The 16,723-nt window shown below is 42.8% G+C and overlaps 1 protein-coding gene across 2 annotated transcripts in view; it reads right to left on the minus strand.

The window, feature by feature from the left end:
* arhgap24 (Rho GTPase activating protein 24) overlaps positions 1-16,723 on the minus strand; it is a 67,214-nt gene that overhangs the window by 44,436 nt on the left and 6,055 nt on the right. The window contains exons 1-2 of one of the 2 annotated variants that reach the window (XM_084383212.1): positions 14,434-16,245; positions 11,102-11,320 (exon numbers count right to left, since the gene is read on the minus strand). In XM_084383212.1, the coding sequence (XP_084239338.1) occupies positions 11,102-11,320; positions 14,434-14,478 (264 nt within the window). In that variant the 5' untranslated portion in view covers positions 14,479-16,245. Of the gene's footprint in view, positions 1-11,101; positions 11,321-14,433; positions 16,246-16,723 lie in introns of those variants that run through there. The other variant, XM_084383213.1, reaches the window with a different exon arrangement.

Genomic DNA, 16,723 nt, shown 5'->3' on the forward strand with positions numbered 1-16,723 from the left:
GGCACTTGCATGTGTTAATCTTATGAAAATGACAAAGTAATTACCGACTTCACTTAGTTTTCTCCTAATTAGAGTGACTATAAAACAGGATCCCAACATGACCATCTGCACTTTTCACTTGATTAACAACTGGGACATCAGTGCCACAGCGCAGCATCTGACAGCCATTAGAGTGCCCTCTATCTGGGTTAATGTTAACGCAGACAAGATGTGCATCGGTGACAGCGTCAGTATTAAGGACCCACGCACATTAACAGGATCTGAGGGGACTCGGTTCCTTCCTGCTGCGAGAGAGAGTCTTTAATGAGCCATAACTGTGACAACCAGGAAGTGGAAACCCTACCTGAGGCCCCCGAGATGAAGTTCTTTAAAGGGGGTTATAAAGACAGACGTGCTCCAAAGTAGAGAAATGAGGGAAGAGAAAGAGCTCGTTTGATGTGGCTGTCAGCGAGAGAATCTGCTCAGCTTCGATATCTGGGGATTAAAAGCGTCTTTGAAAAGTTTTTTTTTTTTCAGTGAACACAGATCTTTTTGTCATGCACATTGTACTAATTTCGGGGAAACAGGAGATGACTTGAATGAATGGTGTGTGGGTGAGACAGACTTCATGCATTAGAGCCTTTTGGATTGTGTATATTCTTCAAAAAAAAGAAGAAAAGGATCTGTGTAGTCCCTCCATACTGTAAAACCACAACACCACTGATTCCTCTCCTACGTTTCTAAGCCATAGCCGCAGTTTCCATACTGACATCCTCCCTGGTGGGCTGTTGTTTGCTGCAGACAAACCCAACCACAGACAGAGTAATATTTACCAAGCAAAGAGTACGACGGTAGCCCGGCCCAACCCAACCCGACCCAACGGGGCAAAAAAAATCCTATTTTGGGGTGTTTTCTGCTATTTTATATTGTCGTTAACTAGGATGAGGTCATTTTTTGGAAGCGGCGTAATGACACAAACCCAATTATCTTCTGTTCTCAACCAAAAAGCTGCGCACACACACACACACACACACACACACACACGCACACTCTGAGAAATCTGTTTGAGAGAAAGCGACAGCAGGAGGCTCTGGCTTGTAAGCAGCAGCTCAGCCTGTCGGGGGGCTGTTTCTGAGGATGTGTCCAACACTGTGCTCCACATGCAATCAAACTTTTCTCAGACTGCAGGCAAATAGCAGAACACTGAGTGTGACTCCAGGTCTGTTCGTTTAATGGCATCGACACAAGTTTGCCTGACCGGCCGGCGCGCACTGCGGCAATTAAATCCACATGTGACCTTCTTTTCGGTCGTAAAACGAACTTTTTACCTCTGTGAAGTTTGTTTTGGGTACATTAAGGGGTAGTGTGCCTCAGTGTTCCCTGCGGGTTTGGATGATTCATTAATTAAATGGATAAGCTTTCTCAATAAAATGTCAGAAAGACACTGTGGGACCAGCTTGTGCACCATGGCATATGATCAGTTATCCATTGCTGATGTCTACATGTTGTTTAAATGAATTAATACCATTAGAAATTGTGTATTTTACATGATAAAGAAGATGAAGCTTAAAAAGATTGCAGTTAGATACCATAGCCAATCAACCAACCACTTCCTGTGTTGACTTTCTTTTTCCTTTTTGCTCTGTTTTGCTCTCTTTAGGCTGGCAAAACATCACTCAAGTGTGAAGTCTGAGTCAAGCGATAACCTTAGTTTGTTGAATAATGATGAAAACAGGACGTGTGACAAGATGTTAAAATGCAGGGCAATATATTGTGGGGCAGAAATTGATTGCCAGCAGATAAATGCTCACATTGAAGTCAATTAAGCAGAAGTTATCGGTGTAACAGGTCATTTAAGTGCTCATTAAGCCTTGGCTGGTTGAGCCGTTGTCCTTTTATCCAATAATTACTGATCTCCAGCTTCAGTGACCTCTCAGACGCAGGAAGTCAAACTCAGTGGGAGGCCTGGAGACAGCATATATACGTTTTGCCTGTGTGGACTAAGTGTGAAAGTACAACTCGCTCTATTCCTGCCTGTGTGCCTGCTACAGGACCTGTCTATTCAAGTGGCAAAGAGTTACTAATGGGTGCTCTGCTCTGATCGCTCCACTGAGTCCATCAATCCAATAAATGTCATCATTATTGCGCAGTTATAAAACAGGTAGTCCTGGTCTTTAGCTCTGAGTGGCTGAGCCTCGATCAAAAAGCCACAGTAAATCCACAGCTGCGGCTGCGTCACATTCACTGAAATATTAATATGCCAGTCAGATGCAATGGGGAGGAAAAAGTAGAGGACTTCTCCATTAATTTTTATTTACTTGGTGGATTAAGTGTGGATGAATGATGAGAGAAGTTAGACGTGATAAAACAGGAGAAGATAAGAATGAAATTAAAAACAGGGGATTAACAAGTTTGCGAAGTGTTTGCTAAAGACAGTGCGAAGAAGAAAACTCAACGATATCAGGCGCTGCATTACTTGATTTGATGATCTGAAAACAGGCAGACTTTATGAAAATCACATAATCACAAACACAATGGACTTCCTCGCAAACAATTGTGTAACGCGCAGCAAAATCTGGGACAGTGAGCCGGAGAAGCAGACAACAAGGACGAGAGTGGTTTAAAACGTGTTTCTTTGACAGACACGTACGAAATCCATCAGAACTACAAGATCCCCGAGACGAAAAACAACAAGAAATCCTACAGCGACTTCTGTGCAAGCAGCTGGAACACACACGGCGTCCTGTCACTTTCTTGCGGGAGTACGTGTCACTGCTGCTGCCAGCCAGAGACCTTTTATCTTCATCCAAGAAACTCCCATATATAAGGTTTCACAGAAAATCTTCTGCCTGAACAGAGGCTGCTTTTTGTAAAAGTGGGAGGCTTCTCGCATCACGAAATGTAAGGAAAGGGAATATAAAATGCCACAGCAATTACTGTGAAATCTCATGAAAATGAAAAAGATAAAGATTGAAGGGTACAAAGTCCTCTGTGAAAACATAAAACCTTAATGTGTTGGGTGGAGAATGCTAATAAGTTGTAGTTTCTACTACTTATCTAAATTAATTCAAGAAAAAAATAGATGATTTTTACTTTGAGACACATGCACTCGTGGTAATATTTTGTAAATACATAACATGCATGTTATAGAAGTATATCAACAATAGTTTCTTTTCATACATGAGTGGATAAGCATCATAAAATGCACACTGCTGATGCACCATGTACAATAATGTAAATTCCTCCTCTGCAGTGCAGAGTGCTGTCTCTCAGTGTCTTTATTTAACCTTATTAAAGATGTATTTAAATAATGCCTTTAACCTTATTAAAATCAGAGTGCTCCTTGTACTTTATGTGCTCTATGGATTTATCTTTAAGCACTGCGTCATTGTAAGGGCACACTATCATACTGCATACCGACGCTGATATAGCCTCAAGACGTCCTCACTTTCCTGACGTCGTTCTAGTCTGTGACCAACACTGTCACAAACACAACAAAACAAAACTTAAAAAATACTGTAAAATAACAGAAAATAACATAACTAAGTTATTACAGTTTACAGTTACAGTTTTTAGTGAGATCTTGTTTATTCGTTTGGCCTTTTAATGTTTAAATTAAGGATATTTACACCAATAAAAGCCATGAAATTACCTTTAAATATGGTCGAACAGTGTTTTTAGTTGATATATCCCGCCCAAAAAACATCTGATTTATGTTTTTAAAGTTGCGAACTAGTTTGTGAAATACAGAGAGTTGATGAGGACTTCTCCATTATGTTTTATTGATTTAGTGGATTAACTGTGGGTGGAGTGAGGAGTTAGATGTGATACAACAGGAGAAGAGGATAAGACTAGAATTAACAACAGGGGGATTAAAGTGTTTGTGAAGCGTTTGCAAAAGACAGCGAGTGGCTTCATTAAATGATAGACGATCAGAATACGGGCAGACTCGCTCTCACGTTTGATTTATGTTTTAAAGCTGCGGACTAGTTTGTGAAATACATTGCTAACTAAATATACAAAGTATTAAAAATACTATGATTTCTATGCTTGAGAATGTGGACAAACTTTTTGTAAAGTACTGGAAATTATAGAAACTGTACTTTTGTGCATGCTCTGAACTCAAGATCTGAGTTTCTCGTATTTCCTCTGAAATTTGTTTACAGCTTATTCAGCTGAACTTCCAGCTCTAATATATCCACACCTTTAAAACTAGAGCACACCTGCAGGAGGCCTCACTACTTTGGCTTGCAAAGTGTACAAATACCCGACCACAGGAGGGGCAGGAGGAATATTACTGCTCATCCACTATTTTCCAGTCAAATTAACTTGCAGCTAGTTCAGCTGGAGTCTCAGCTACGGCGTGGTCCGACCTTTAAAACCAGAGCGCAGCTGCACCAAACACAAAGCAGAAAAGAAACCGTATCCCTGTCTTTAAGCATTACATACTGTGAAACCTCACCGGACACCTTAACTGCAGCAAGTTTAAAACGAGTCCACAAAGAATTAAGTGGTCGACAAATTAAACGTCACTGTCTCCAGAGAGAGAGAGCAGATGAGTTGAGTGAGACTGCAGACTGCCCGGAGTCTTAGACGATAAACATCCCTGCAACTTGAAGATAACTGGGGGAGAGAGATGGCTCGACTAAAACGTTGATACACAGCATGTCTTCTAAAGTGATGATATGATGACATTTAGTTTGGTTAAACCAGAAGAAATGACATTCAGGCGATGCTTTGAGCTACAAATGAGGAAGACTACAGTAAATGAATTAAAGGTGTTGAGCAGGTATCCAGAAATACAACATGAAGACGCTCAGCAAATTTCATGACAGTCTGTCTACCACGGTATAGAAGAGATACTTGTGTATGAAGAGCTCCTCCTCTGTGGAGCACGAATGCCCACAAGGAACTCGACATGATCATTTATGGTAAGACACCTTGTTGTGGACCAGAGCGTTGGTCTCTGCGAAAATCTGTGTACAGTTAACAAAACAATACCATATTGCAAAGTAGTGATATTGATAGTTTTAATAAAAACTCACTTTCCACACTGCCAGTGTTTATGCTTATAAAAAATATGGATGCAACAAAATCCAAGAAAACTGCTGCAGCTGCAGTAATTTTGTACTTTGTATCCGCAGTATTGCCATCCCGCTGTCAATGGTGTCTATTAGAAATGGGTAATATGTTGTATATTACCCACTTCTTTAAAGTCCCACTCCAGTGTATCTTGGTATTTTTATAACCTTTCATATTACCTACATCACCCACCTAAAAAAGTATATATCCAGTATCAAGTGTACGCTTATATTTTGAACATTATTGGTGCTTAAAGTCCGACCCAGACAGCTGATCTACCGTACAGTGCATGGCGGGCAGAGCTGCGCTTGTGCGTAGGAATACAGAAGTTGTACAGTCGAGGGAATGCAGTCCCAAATTAAAGGGCTGCCTGACGGCAATGTAAAGCGCCATAAATTTTCAAATTAAAGTGTACGCTTTAATCTAAAAATACGTCTTGCTGTCGGTGCCGTGTAGCAGTACAATGCTCTGCTTCCCTGTCGGTGCTATGCGCTGCTTCTCCACAGAGGGGGAGAGCTGACTGACGTCATCTTCTGCAGGTAATACACTGACTAGAAATAAGTACCTCATGCAACGCCACGTCAAAAGACCCGAACAGTCACTTTAAATAATCTCCTGGGCACTGCAATTTAGGTCATCCTTATTAGAGACTGTGTACGGCCCCGGTGGAGAGGTGTTCATTGAGAGGTTGCTTGTTAGCAGTTAGTTTAGCAACAAGTGCAGCTATCTGCCTAGAGTTGTGGCAGAACAGCCGGAGGAAACTGGAGGGAAAACCACAAAATATTAACCAGTTTCACCAAAATCTGTGGAAAAAGTGTTATATAATTGTATTTATGTACAGTAATCCAGGCAAAACAGCATTTTTTCTTATGCATCCATGGATGAGAATTTAGTATACACCCTGAGTGCAGGATGAGTCATCAGCATTTTTTAGAAACTCGAAACTACCAACAATACCAATCGACAATACCTGCACGGCCTTGTGCCACTGGTTGGGCCTGATAGAGGTGTACAGGTGAGATATAGATCAAGACAGACAGTCTGTGATAGAAACAGTCAAACATCCATTTTAACTTCATGGGAACTTTGAGTCAGACGTGCTCTTTTGCCCAGGGATACCAACTGAAACTCGTGTTATGTGTGAGGAATTTTGATGTGATCCAACACTCCAGCTCCTGCACCAGCTGCATACTCACTCCTGGTGAGGAAATATGCTCTCCCTCTTGTACAAACGCCGCTACACCTGCACATACCTGAAATAATCATCTTAGCAGCTCCCCGTTAGCACCTAGGGTACTGGAGACAGAGAAAGTGCTCGTAAAACAGAACTTGCAGGAACTTGTTGCAGGTCCAGCGAGAGTTAATTGACTTTTCCGTCCATCAATACAGAGCTTATTAGTCATGCAGTCACCATAGAGGAGTCAGAGGGTGCACTCTGCATTTAATGTGCGTACTAGAAATACTGACAGACAGAACTGTCTTCCATTAAAGATTCATTTCTCCCTGCTCCAATGTCCCGAGCCTTCTTAAAAAATGTCCGATTGTTATCGTCTAACTGAGGCAACAATGTCAAAAATAAGAGAGGCTGCAGTTTTTGGCTTTTAGTTTGTCACTCACACACCAAGTGTGTCACACAAAGTCTGTGTCTGTAACCACAAGATGATGTCAGGCGTGCGTTCAATGACGTACACAAGAGGGTGCTTGTATAATGTGTCTGGGTGTGATGCAACACTCCAGAGCTTTTCAAGCCTACATACATACGTTCAGTTATAATCTGATGGTAATGTCAAACTCACGAGTGTAACTGTAGCCTCTGTTTGTTGATGTCGAAAGTGACTACAAAGTTACGGTAGCAGCGAAGGTCACACAGACGGTACAGTGTCAATGTTTCATCAAAACAGCAGAGGGACGACGCACTCCTGCCGAATGAATAATCGCAGAACTGCAGTGGCATTTTATTTACTCCTGCTAAATGCCAAGGTCAAACGGCTTCCAGCTCAAGCAGGGAAAACAAAGGATTTCCAGTGTCTTATCGCCCTGTTGCATTATTGATTTAATGCAATTTCTCATTAAAGGCAGCTACTTTTCCTCAGATCACTCTGTCTGAGTTCAGACGCGGCCCCCTCGTGGTATGAATATTAAGTGAATAACTTGTAAGGCTTGTTGTGGCTGGAATCGTAATATCCTAATTAAACTTTAATATGCCTTCCATTTCTTAATACATTATAATAAAATAAAATTGCTTCAATGTATTCACCCACAGTCCTCTCATTCATTCATAATGTTACCTAATTTACTTCACTGAGGCACAGATAGGATGCTAAGTGGTTTAAATTACAATAATCATACCATTTCACCCGCTGGATGAATGCTGTCTTTGTTTACGTCTCAGACAGATGAAATCCGAGCGTGCGCGCGTGAGAATGTGAGCGAGTACATGCATGCTTGTGCGTGCATACGTCTCCGTGGACGAGTGCGGGCAAGCAGATGGCATGTTGTCGCCGAGCCCACACGTGCCGTACCCTACGCATGCTTCGCCGTGACCCTTCACCTCCATCTGACTCCCATTCTTCAGATTCCGCGCGTTGCTCGGAGAGGCTCGGCCCGGCTGCATGGGACACAACACGGTCCCCTGCGCAGATAATCATAATACGCTCTTTCTAATGATGTTGTCGGCAGACATCCGAATTCCTCCGAGCAGCAGCATTCGAAAACAAAATCTCATCTCATGTATCTCAAATCATTAAGTGCCTGTATTGTTAGGAAACAGTATGAAATTGTCAAGTTTAAAAGTAAAGATAAAAGTAGCGAAAAATCTATGAACACTAAAACTTTAACTATTAATTACGTTAAGATTTCTGACGCAGCCTTTGCGTTTAAATGTGTGTCTGTACATGTCGGATCAGCCCAGGCTTTGTCGGCGTCTGTTTCCATAGGCAACAGGGAGGGCCAGATGTTCCTGCTCCCACCGAGGACGCAGCAATTAGGCAAATGTGACAGGTAACAAATGGAGACTTCAAAACACGTCAGAGGATTAATTAATAGCTGATCTAAATATGGCTTCACACCTCTGCGTTATGTGGTTCGTGTCTCAGGCCGGGGAGATTTTGCTCCGCCGAACATAAAGAGACGCACGTAGTGTCGGTGCGTAAGTGTGCTTGTGTATCTGCCCTGATCTTGAACATCAGTTGATAAGAACAGCTTCTGTCTCCTCTTTGTCCTACTTGTGTTCGTTCTTTCAGGACGCTGGAAACTAGTTATCTTGTGTTCTGCTGGGTACTGTGTCATGTTTGGGTGTTGCGTTTGCGCTGCTCCACTTTGGAGGTCACAGAGATTTAAGGACTTTGAACGCACGTCTCTGTGCCTGACCTAGTTTTATTGACATTCCCCTTTCTCTGGAAAAAAAAAGTATTTTAGTTTTTTGAAGTATCGGAAACTGATGTTGGCTTCGTTTCCAAAGTGGGAAAGATGTCTTAAGTTGTTGGGACATTAATGAATAATACTTCTGGGTGGATGGTGATGAGAAACAAATTATCTCTTTCATTTTCTGTAAACTGCTCCACACAATTAGCATCGTTCCCTCAGGATATCCTCAGCACCGAGAACTAAACTGAGACCACACTCATGCTTAACAAGCAGAGCTACCCAGAAATAGCAGCGAAGAATATCTCCTCTCCCCGTGTCTGGCCGCTGGCCCACCTTCAGGTCTGGAGCTTCAACCTTCAGAGACGTCTACCGCTGCTGATGTGGCTTGGGTTTGGCTGAGCCGAGCTCGCTGGGAAATCAGCCAGACAAATGAGTGTGGGTAGATGAGCAGAATGGAGATTTTCTATTGTGCTCAAGTGTTCAAGTTTCCTCTGGAAAAAGAGGATATTGTTTGGGTGGAATAGACATTAGGAGAAGTTGCAGTCCTTTGTGTGCGTTGTTGTGCAGAGAAGAACAGAAGATCTAGTGTGAGACAGCTGGCTGCAAAAAGAGTGAAACTCTACAAGAAATAACTGAATAGTGAGCAGTTAATGATCGAGTGAAGGCAACGCGTTCTCACGCCCAACTCGTCAGATACGACAGCTTAGTCAGTTGTTTTAAAGGGGCACTGTGTAGATTTGGGGAAGACATTAAACTCAGAATTAATATGCAATCTCCAGTTAGACAAACAGGTCACATTTGATGACATATAAAGACTTCTGGACTGTTATTAAAGTTGTGAAACAGTTGTTTGGTTGAGGCACTTCACACTTTGGGTTAAAATAACTACGCTTGGTTACGTAAGTGATGCAAGAGACGTCACCTAACGTATGTTGAAAGTTTCATAATTGAGTAAGTTGGGGTAACTTAATGACAAATCACTCTAGACCGCACTCTGGTCACGAACCTCGGTCCAGTGTATGACCCACCCGACCGCTCTAACCACACACAGACATCATCTGTGAGTCTGCATACCGACCGATCTCATCAGCTGTCAGCGCTTAGCTTAGCATAAAGATATGAACCAGGGGGAAACAGCTAGCCTGGCTCTGATTGAAGATAACACCCATATAAATGTGCTGGTGGGCAGATTTCTTTTAACTGTTGGACGGAGCCGTACAAGCTAGCTGCTCCCCTTGCTTCCAGTCTTTCTGCCAAGGTAAGCTAGTAATTAACTGACAGTGAAATGAAAGTGGTATCGACGTTCACATCTAACTCTCAGCAAGAAAGCAAATAAGCATATTTCCCAAGATATCGAATCACCCCTTTAATATCACACATGATCTGTATTCAGCTGTCCGCCCGGCTCTCAGGAAAACTGATCCCTGAGCAGCCCTCAAACAGAGGTGACTCAATGACAACAGATGCTCTTATCAGCTCAGCTGATCCACAGGAAGTTTGTCGAAAACGTGCGCTGACCAGCTAAACAGGAGGAATTCATTATTTATCCCTTTTTTTCTCCACACGTGTGGTTTTTCTTTGTAATGAGAATCAAAAGTCTGGCTCCTTTGTTCGGTCGACACATGCTCGGTGAGAGAGGCTGCCTGGTTACAGTAACGTTAGAGACGGCCTTATTGTCCGCATCACTCACCGTCTCCTCTTCTTTCAGGATAGCTCTGTGTGTTGGCTTCAGTGAATACAAGCTCTCAACAGTTTTCTTTGACTTATAGTCAGACAGTCAAAACAGCCTGGGCGATTTGAATCAGAGTCACATCTTTATATCTCATTTGGCTGTCAGATGCGTCTGCTGTGTGGAGCCCAGGTGTTTGAGAGACATGGCACTTTGAGCGTTTGAGAACTGCACATGCTCAAACTTTTTACTTTTCGACTTGTGCATTTTTAAAACCCGGGAGAACTATTTAGAAATATTGCAGAAAATAACATAATTGCAGGAACCGTAGCTTGAAGACAGATGGTTCTTTTGTTTGCAAAAGTACAGCAGAGTCATTTTACATTTATAGAAGTAAGTCAGGAAAGTGGGACGTAACTGACCACTTGATGATTAACCACTATGAATTCTGGGCTTTGGCAAGCAATTTGAGTAAGATTTATGAATCCTTCAAGCTCTTTGTTATTTATATTTATAATAGTTTCTTGGTGAGGAGCTCAAACGTCCACACTGAATACATAAATAGTATATCTGGCTATATAAAAAACATGTCTTTAGTATATCTGTCTTATGACAATCACCTTTTTCTTTCATTCTTAAAACACGTTTATTCTCATCCGCTGCTGGACTGCGCGAAGAACTGCGTGTCCAGATGTGACTCTCACTCTTGTGTCTCTGTGCGCCAACAAGCAAGCAACTTGTTCCAAATCAATTTACCTGACTAACAACAGGTGCAGCAGCTGGCGCAGAGCACAGGAACCAAACATTTCTACCTGCAGCATTCAACTCTGATCAGATGCTCGTGATCAACGTTTTCAAGTCTGCTAAGCCAAACATTTTGCTGACTGCTGGAATCAATTTGCCAGCTTGTTTCGCTCAGAAGAGATCCAATTGATTTGTTGATTTGTGTGATGCCATTGTTATTTTCTTTGAAAAGTTGGGATTTCAGCGTGTCCACAGTCTTACCAGGGCTTTGGTCTCCTCCTCGTCCTTGTAATAGTGGAGCTGGTCCCCTCGCAGAACAAACCAGCGACTGTGCCAAGTCTTGACAAAGCCCCCTTGTTTCCGGAGCCACCCGCACCTGACGACGCTCGGCCGTCCCTGGATCTCCGTGCCGGCCTGACCTCCACCACGCTGGGGACTGCTGTGGGACACGCACTGGTCGTCCATTACAGCGACTCGAGTCTGCAAAAAGGAGAAACAAGTTCAGTCTGTTTAGATTTAAAGATGACAGTTGCAAGTTCTGAGGAGGAAATAGGTAAAGATTTGGTGTGTCGGTTCTCCGGTCCCGTTTTGCTCCCTGAGCTCTGTCTGTGTTCCTGACGGTACTTCATTGATTTGTACTGCGTTTCGTTTTTGTATTTTTGTACTTCATTAGTTCCCCGATTAGCCTCTGAATGCTTTTTCTGTCTTTGTCGCCAACTGTTGCCAGTTTTGATCTTTGGATAACTTACTTTAAAAAGCTCGCTTTTTGTTTTTCTACCTGCTGCCTGGGTGTTTTGCATTTGGGCCATGGGTACTTAATACAGAAATTATAAAGACCTCCAGTGACTCAAGAATTCAACCGTGGAGGAAAGTACTGGCATTATAAGGAGAGTGTAATAATTACAGTCACCACAGTCCAACACAAATGTGGCAGCAGCCAGTCTGTTCATTAAAACTGTTCATTAGCTTCATTTGATGGAAACCATTTGTCCCAGTGGAGTCTCCGAGTTGAGCCATTTTCACTTCTGTCAAAATATATGTCCTTTCTCAAAAACACAAATAACACCTGATACAGTACCTGTGTGGCGCTAGATACCACTATTTTTGGTTTTTGTGATTTGGAGACGAGGTATTTAAGGCAGAGAGTTCAGCGCTGCAAGAAGAAAAAGGCAGAAGGGGAAATGTGGGAGGCAGAATTCATGAAACACACAACAAGACCTCAGCTCGGCCAAACCTCTAATCTCTTCCATCCATTTCTTGTGTCACCCACCTACATATGTTGACCTGCCAGCCTTTTCTCTGTAACATTTCGTCTCTGTGAACCCTCAACTTTCTGAACTGTTTTGAAGTTTTAATACGACAGAAGCCTCATTATTCAAGAAGACCACATCTGATCTACTGTGATAAATACTCTGCATACACGAGCCCTCTCGCAAACAAACTCTCACGCAATAACTCACCCTACACTTATTGTTCCCGTAAGCGTGATATATTGTCATCTTTCAGTGACATATGCTACTACTGCTGCTGTCAGCTTTTTTTGAGCATTGCCATGTTATCAGTGGCTCCGGTTGAGCTTGCCTTGGTGGAGGTCCAAACAGCCCACGGGTCCAGATGAGGACCAGATGCAGCCCAGCAGTGTTCCAGGCAGCAGTGGAGCAAGTGCAGCGTGCAGGGCCGCTGTGGTGATTTCAAAACCACACAGTTCAAGTATCCTGTATGCATGTGCAAGCACAAACACGCTCACTGCTCTGGATTCCTCTCAGAAAATAGCTTTTTCTTTTTCACTTGTTTTGCACAGCGGAGGCCATAATTTATATCCTCTGTCCATCTCTGCTCCACTTTCGTGGCTATGTGGGGAAAAAAGTGGGCAGTGCTGTTGCTTCAACAGCAGTGAAAGATATCATCCGAGTTCATTCGAGGGAAAATTTCCATTCTGTGGGATCATTTAACACTAATATTGGAGGGAATAACCTCCCTGACAGTTATCCCTGCTGCTACCTCCACACTTTCTTCTCTTAGCTTCAACAATCTGTAAGTACACACATGAACACACACAGAGAATATATCACAGCGGAGGCTGGATACACCCATCTGTTGATGGAGTCACCTGCTGCGTTGCCAGTCTGGTGCCGCAGCCCCTTTACAATTTCATGCCTCCTGCACAGGGCCTAGTTAACAGCACTGCTGGGACTGGCCTGTGCTGCTAAGAATCGAAATGGTAAATAACTCAGGGCTTCCTTAATGCGAGCGACTTGGAGGTGGCTGAGAGCAGAAACACTGTTTAAAATTTACATTACACTGTGGTCTAGTTCAGATGTAATAAATTGCCGTGCAGGGATAGAAGGCATAATCACGGCTCAATCTATAAATTAACAGACGAGTGGAGTAAGATTAGTGGGAAAGTTAGTGGCTCTTCAGCACGTGCAGGAGCAGAATGATGAATTGCGACCTTTAGAGGGTTACTCATTTTAATCTTTATGTTCCTGCTAAAAGCCAGTTTGTGGGTTTCTATCAGACGTATCTAACAGAGTCATGAGGAAATGATATGTTAACAACAGCCATAAAGAAATGAAATTCTGTGCACAATACAAAGACAAACGGCAGCGTAATAACAGGAGAAAACATACAGTACTTTTTTGCGCATTGAATTTTAATGTAGCCCGGTCCACCACTTTGGTCCACACTGAAACGTCTGAAACAATAGACCCTTATCACGGCAGCCATATTGGCATTATATAAAAGGTAAACACAGGTTTAATTAATGACAATTAATAAAGGTTCCGTTCCATTTAGTGTAGCGGAGACTTTCTAGTGAGCCAACATGCTCAATAGCAGCACCTTGACTCTGTTTGACCTGAATGCAACAGAAGCTTAATTAGTAATTGGTAACGCCTGTGTTTACTCTACTGTTTGATGTCAAAATGGCTGCTGTGAATAAGGTCTGTTGGCTTGTCATTACATTTACATCACCAGAGGATGAATCCTCATGACTTTGGTGATCCCTTGACTTTTCCTTTGGTGTCACCATGAGGTCAACATTTATGGATCTGAGCACCGTGTCTCAACAAGTATTGGAGGGATTCAGCTCCCTCTCAGACTGATGGTAATAACTTTGACAATCCCCCAACATTTCCTCTAGCTGTTTTTTTCCTCAATATTTTGGCATTTAAGATAAGTCTGTCATGGTCCCGTCATTTTAGTTTCATTGTATGTGTGTTTTCTGGGTTTTGTGATGTCTTTTGCCCTTTCTCCAGTTTTCCCTCCTGTTTTCTTGCGCTCCTCACCGGCCTGATTTTCCCTCCACACCTGTCTTGTATCTGTCTAATCAGCCCGGCCCGTTACCTGAGTTCTTCCTCAGTCTGCTTTCCCTCCACACCTGCAATGCATCTCCCTCATTAGCCCTTCCCTCCTTCTAATTTTTTTTCCCATTAATTTCCCTGTTTCTCTACCTGCAACTTATCCCCTCATTAAATTAATAGTTGTATTTAGGTCCAGTCTTTTGCTCGATCATTGTCCAGTCATCTGTTCAGTTTCTGTGATCCTGCTGTTGAGTGCCCCTTGTCTTGCTGTGGTGTTTGTCTGTCTGTTACCTTAATCCTGAATACATTTCCTCCAGCGGTCTTCCTGCCTGCCATCTACTGCATTTGGGTCCACCTTCTCTGCTTCACTGTGACATTTACTGTTCCCCAGTAAAGGAGAAATTCGGGTGTACAAGAGCAATTAAAGTCAAGACTACAAGGCAAGCAGTATACATACAGCACCCAATGAGAGGTGTTGTTCATGACCTATCTGAGCCGTCTCAATCAAAGTAATAGTGACACGACTAAACGTGCAAAACTGATGACCTTCCAATCAGCCTCAGCTGCACAATATATCAAGTGCTAGAGGAAAGTGAGGCAAGGGGTTTTCAGTTGGTTGCAAACTGCAGCATCACATTCTTTCTTTTTTACTTATAAACGGTTTGATCAGCTGTGTCCTGTCACTGTTTTAAGCTTTTTTTTTGTCTCAGTGGATCTCGATTGAGTGTCTGTTCCCAGCCCAGTGTTTGAGGTTAATGATCTGAGCACTCACACATGTGTTACGAGGGCGTGGGCCCATAAAACATGAGTGCCTGTCATTCAGTGAATCTTGATCTTGAAGAAGGCCTGAGGGCTGAAACGTGGATTAAAAGAAATGCTGCACATGGAGCCAGAGTGTGCCACACCTGCTAAACATCAGCGTATTAATGTTGTCATTAAGACGACATTGAGATCACCATGCTAGTGTGAAAGCATTGCACTGCTGGAGTACAGCCCCATATTGACTCTGAGTCTTGTCACAATATAATGTGATATTTTCTTACAAGATAACAGTCAGAACAGTTTTCAGCGGGTCTGGTGATCTAACGAACCAGAGAAGAACTCAGAAACGACTTGCTGTATCTGACAGGGAACTGATCACTTCCTCTTTGACTCACTACCCTGACTTTTGTTGACTTTGTACATTTTGGTAGTCAGCAGTCCTTTTACAAACAAATCTGCACAAACTAGCACATATGTTCTAAAATAAACCATAACACCGGGTGATTTATCAGGCTAATGAACTACAGTAGCTAGCAAAGCAAATACATTAGGTGAGGTAACCTTATTTTTGTAAAGAGACGGCCCAACAAGAGTTACAGACAAGGTAGCTGACCTGTTTTCAAACCTGTATTTTGTATGTAGCTGTTCTTTTTCCCCTGAGTGAACCCCCTGATGGTGACAGTAAGCACATTTTGTAACACAACTGCAAAGTCTCTGCAAGAACACATCACTAGCTGACTGTTTTGTCCATTCAGCACACTGAAAACAGCCTCCCAGAGGTGTATTCTGTGTCCCTGTAAAACACCTGTGTGTGGCAGTGGTGTCTCTGTCCTCTGAGCCCCAGTCTCCAAAATAAGCAAACTATATATACATGTGTGATAAAGATGACTTGTTCCCCCATCACACCAATAAGGTTGGAAAAAGGAAAAAGACAAATTAAGTAATTTAGTTCTTTACATGTAGAGATTGACATGAAGCCCAATTTTCTTCTTCAAGTTTGCTCTCTAGAATCGTGAGGATGTGCAGTATGATGGAGCACTTCATTTCCAAAGCACCAATTAACCAACTACATAACCATCTGCTCGTGTCTGCTAACACGTGCCTCTGTCCCGACTGTCGAGTAACATTCAGGACATCTTGAGTCGAGGAATTTTCTCACAGTGCATCTGAGAACTTTGACCAGTCAGTGGGAAGAGACAGCCTGACCTTCACTATAAACAACAGCGGCTCCGTATACAGCGCAGACAGCCACACACATACACGCATACCACAAACACACACTGTACACTTGAAAGGACAACACAGAGATAGTCACGAATCAGCCCCCTGAGGTTTTCGTGGCATGCACTATAATTTCTTAGCAGGAAGCAACATAGCTGTGGCTCGGCGGCGGTCGAATAAAAACTGAATAAATCCAAACTCCAAAAGAAGGCTGACATTTCTATGAGGGGTCTTTCAAACCACCATTAGTTTTTGTTTTCTCCCTTTTGGCACTGAGGCGTATTCGTACTCTCTGTCTGTCTGTGTCCATCACTAAAATGGATACTGAGCCAGGCCATCTCAGGATCACGGAGGCCTTCTTGTTAGTTTATAATATGCGTATGTCAGGGAAATCATAAAATGTAGCCATTGGACGTGTCTTTAGTGAGGAAAGCTTTTCTCAGAGCAGCCAAGAAGGCACCGTATTAAATCACTTTCAATTGTTTCCTGGGACACAACCATCTAATGTAAACTGATACTGGTGATGATGGACCTCCGCATGATTAAAAGCGGTTTCTGCGTTTTTGCAGAGTGCTATGGAATGATAATTCAGCTTGCA

The sequence above is a fragment of the Pagrus pagrus genome (assembly GCF_965226575.1).
Source record: "Pagrus pagrus genome assembly, chromosome: 19".
NCBI classification, from domain to species: Eukaryota; Metazoa; Chordata; class Actinopteri; order Spariformes; family Sparidae; genus Pagrus; species Pagrus pagrus.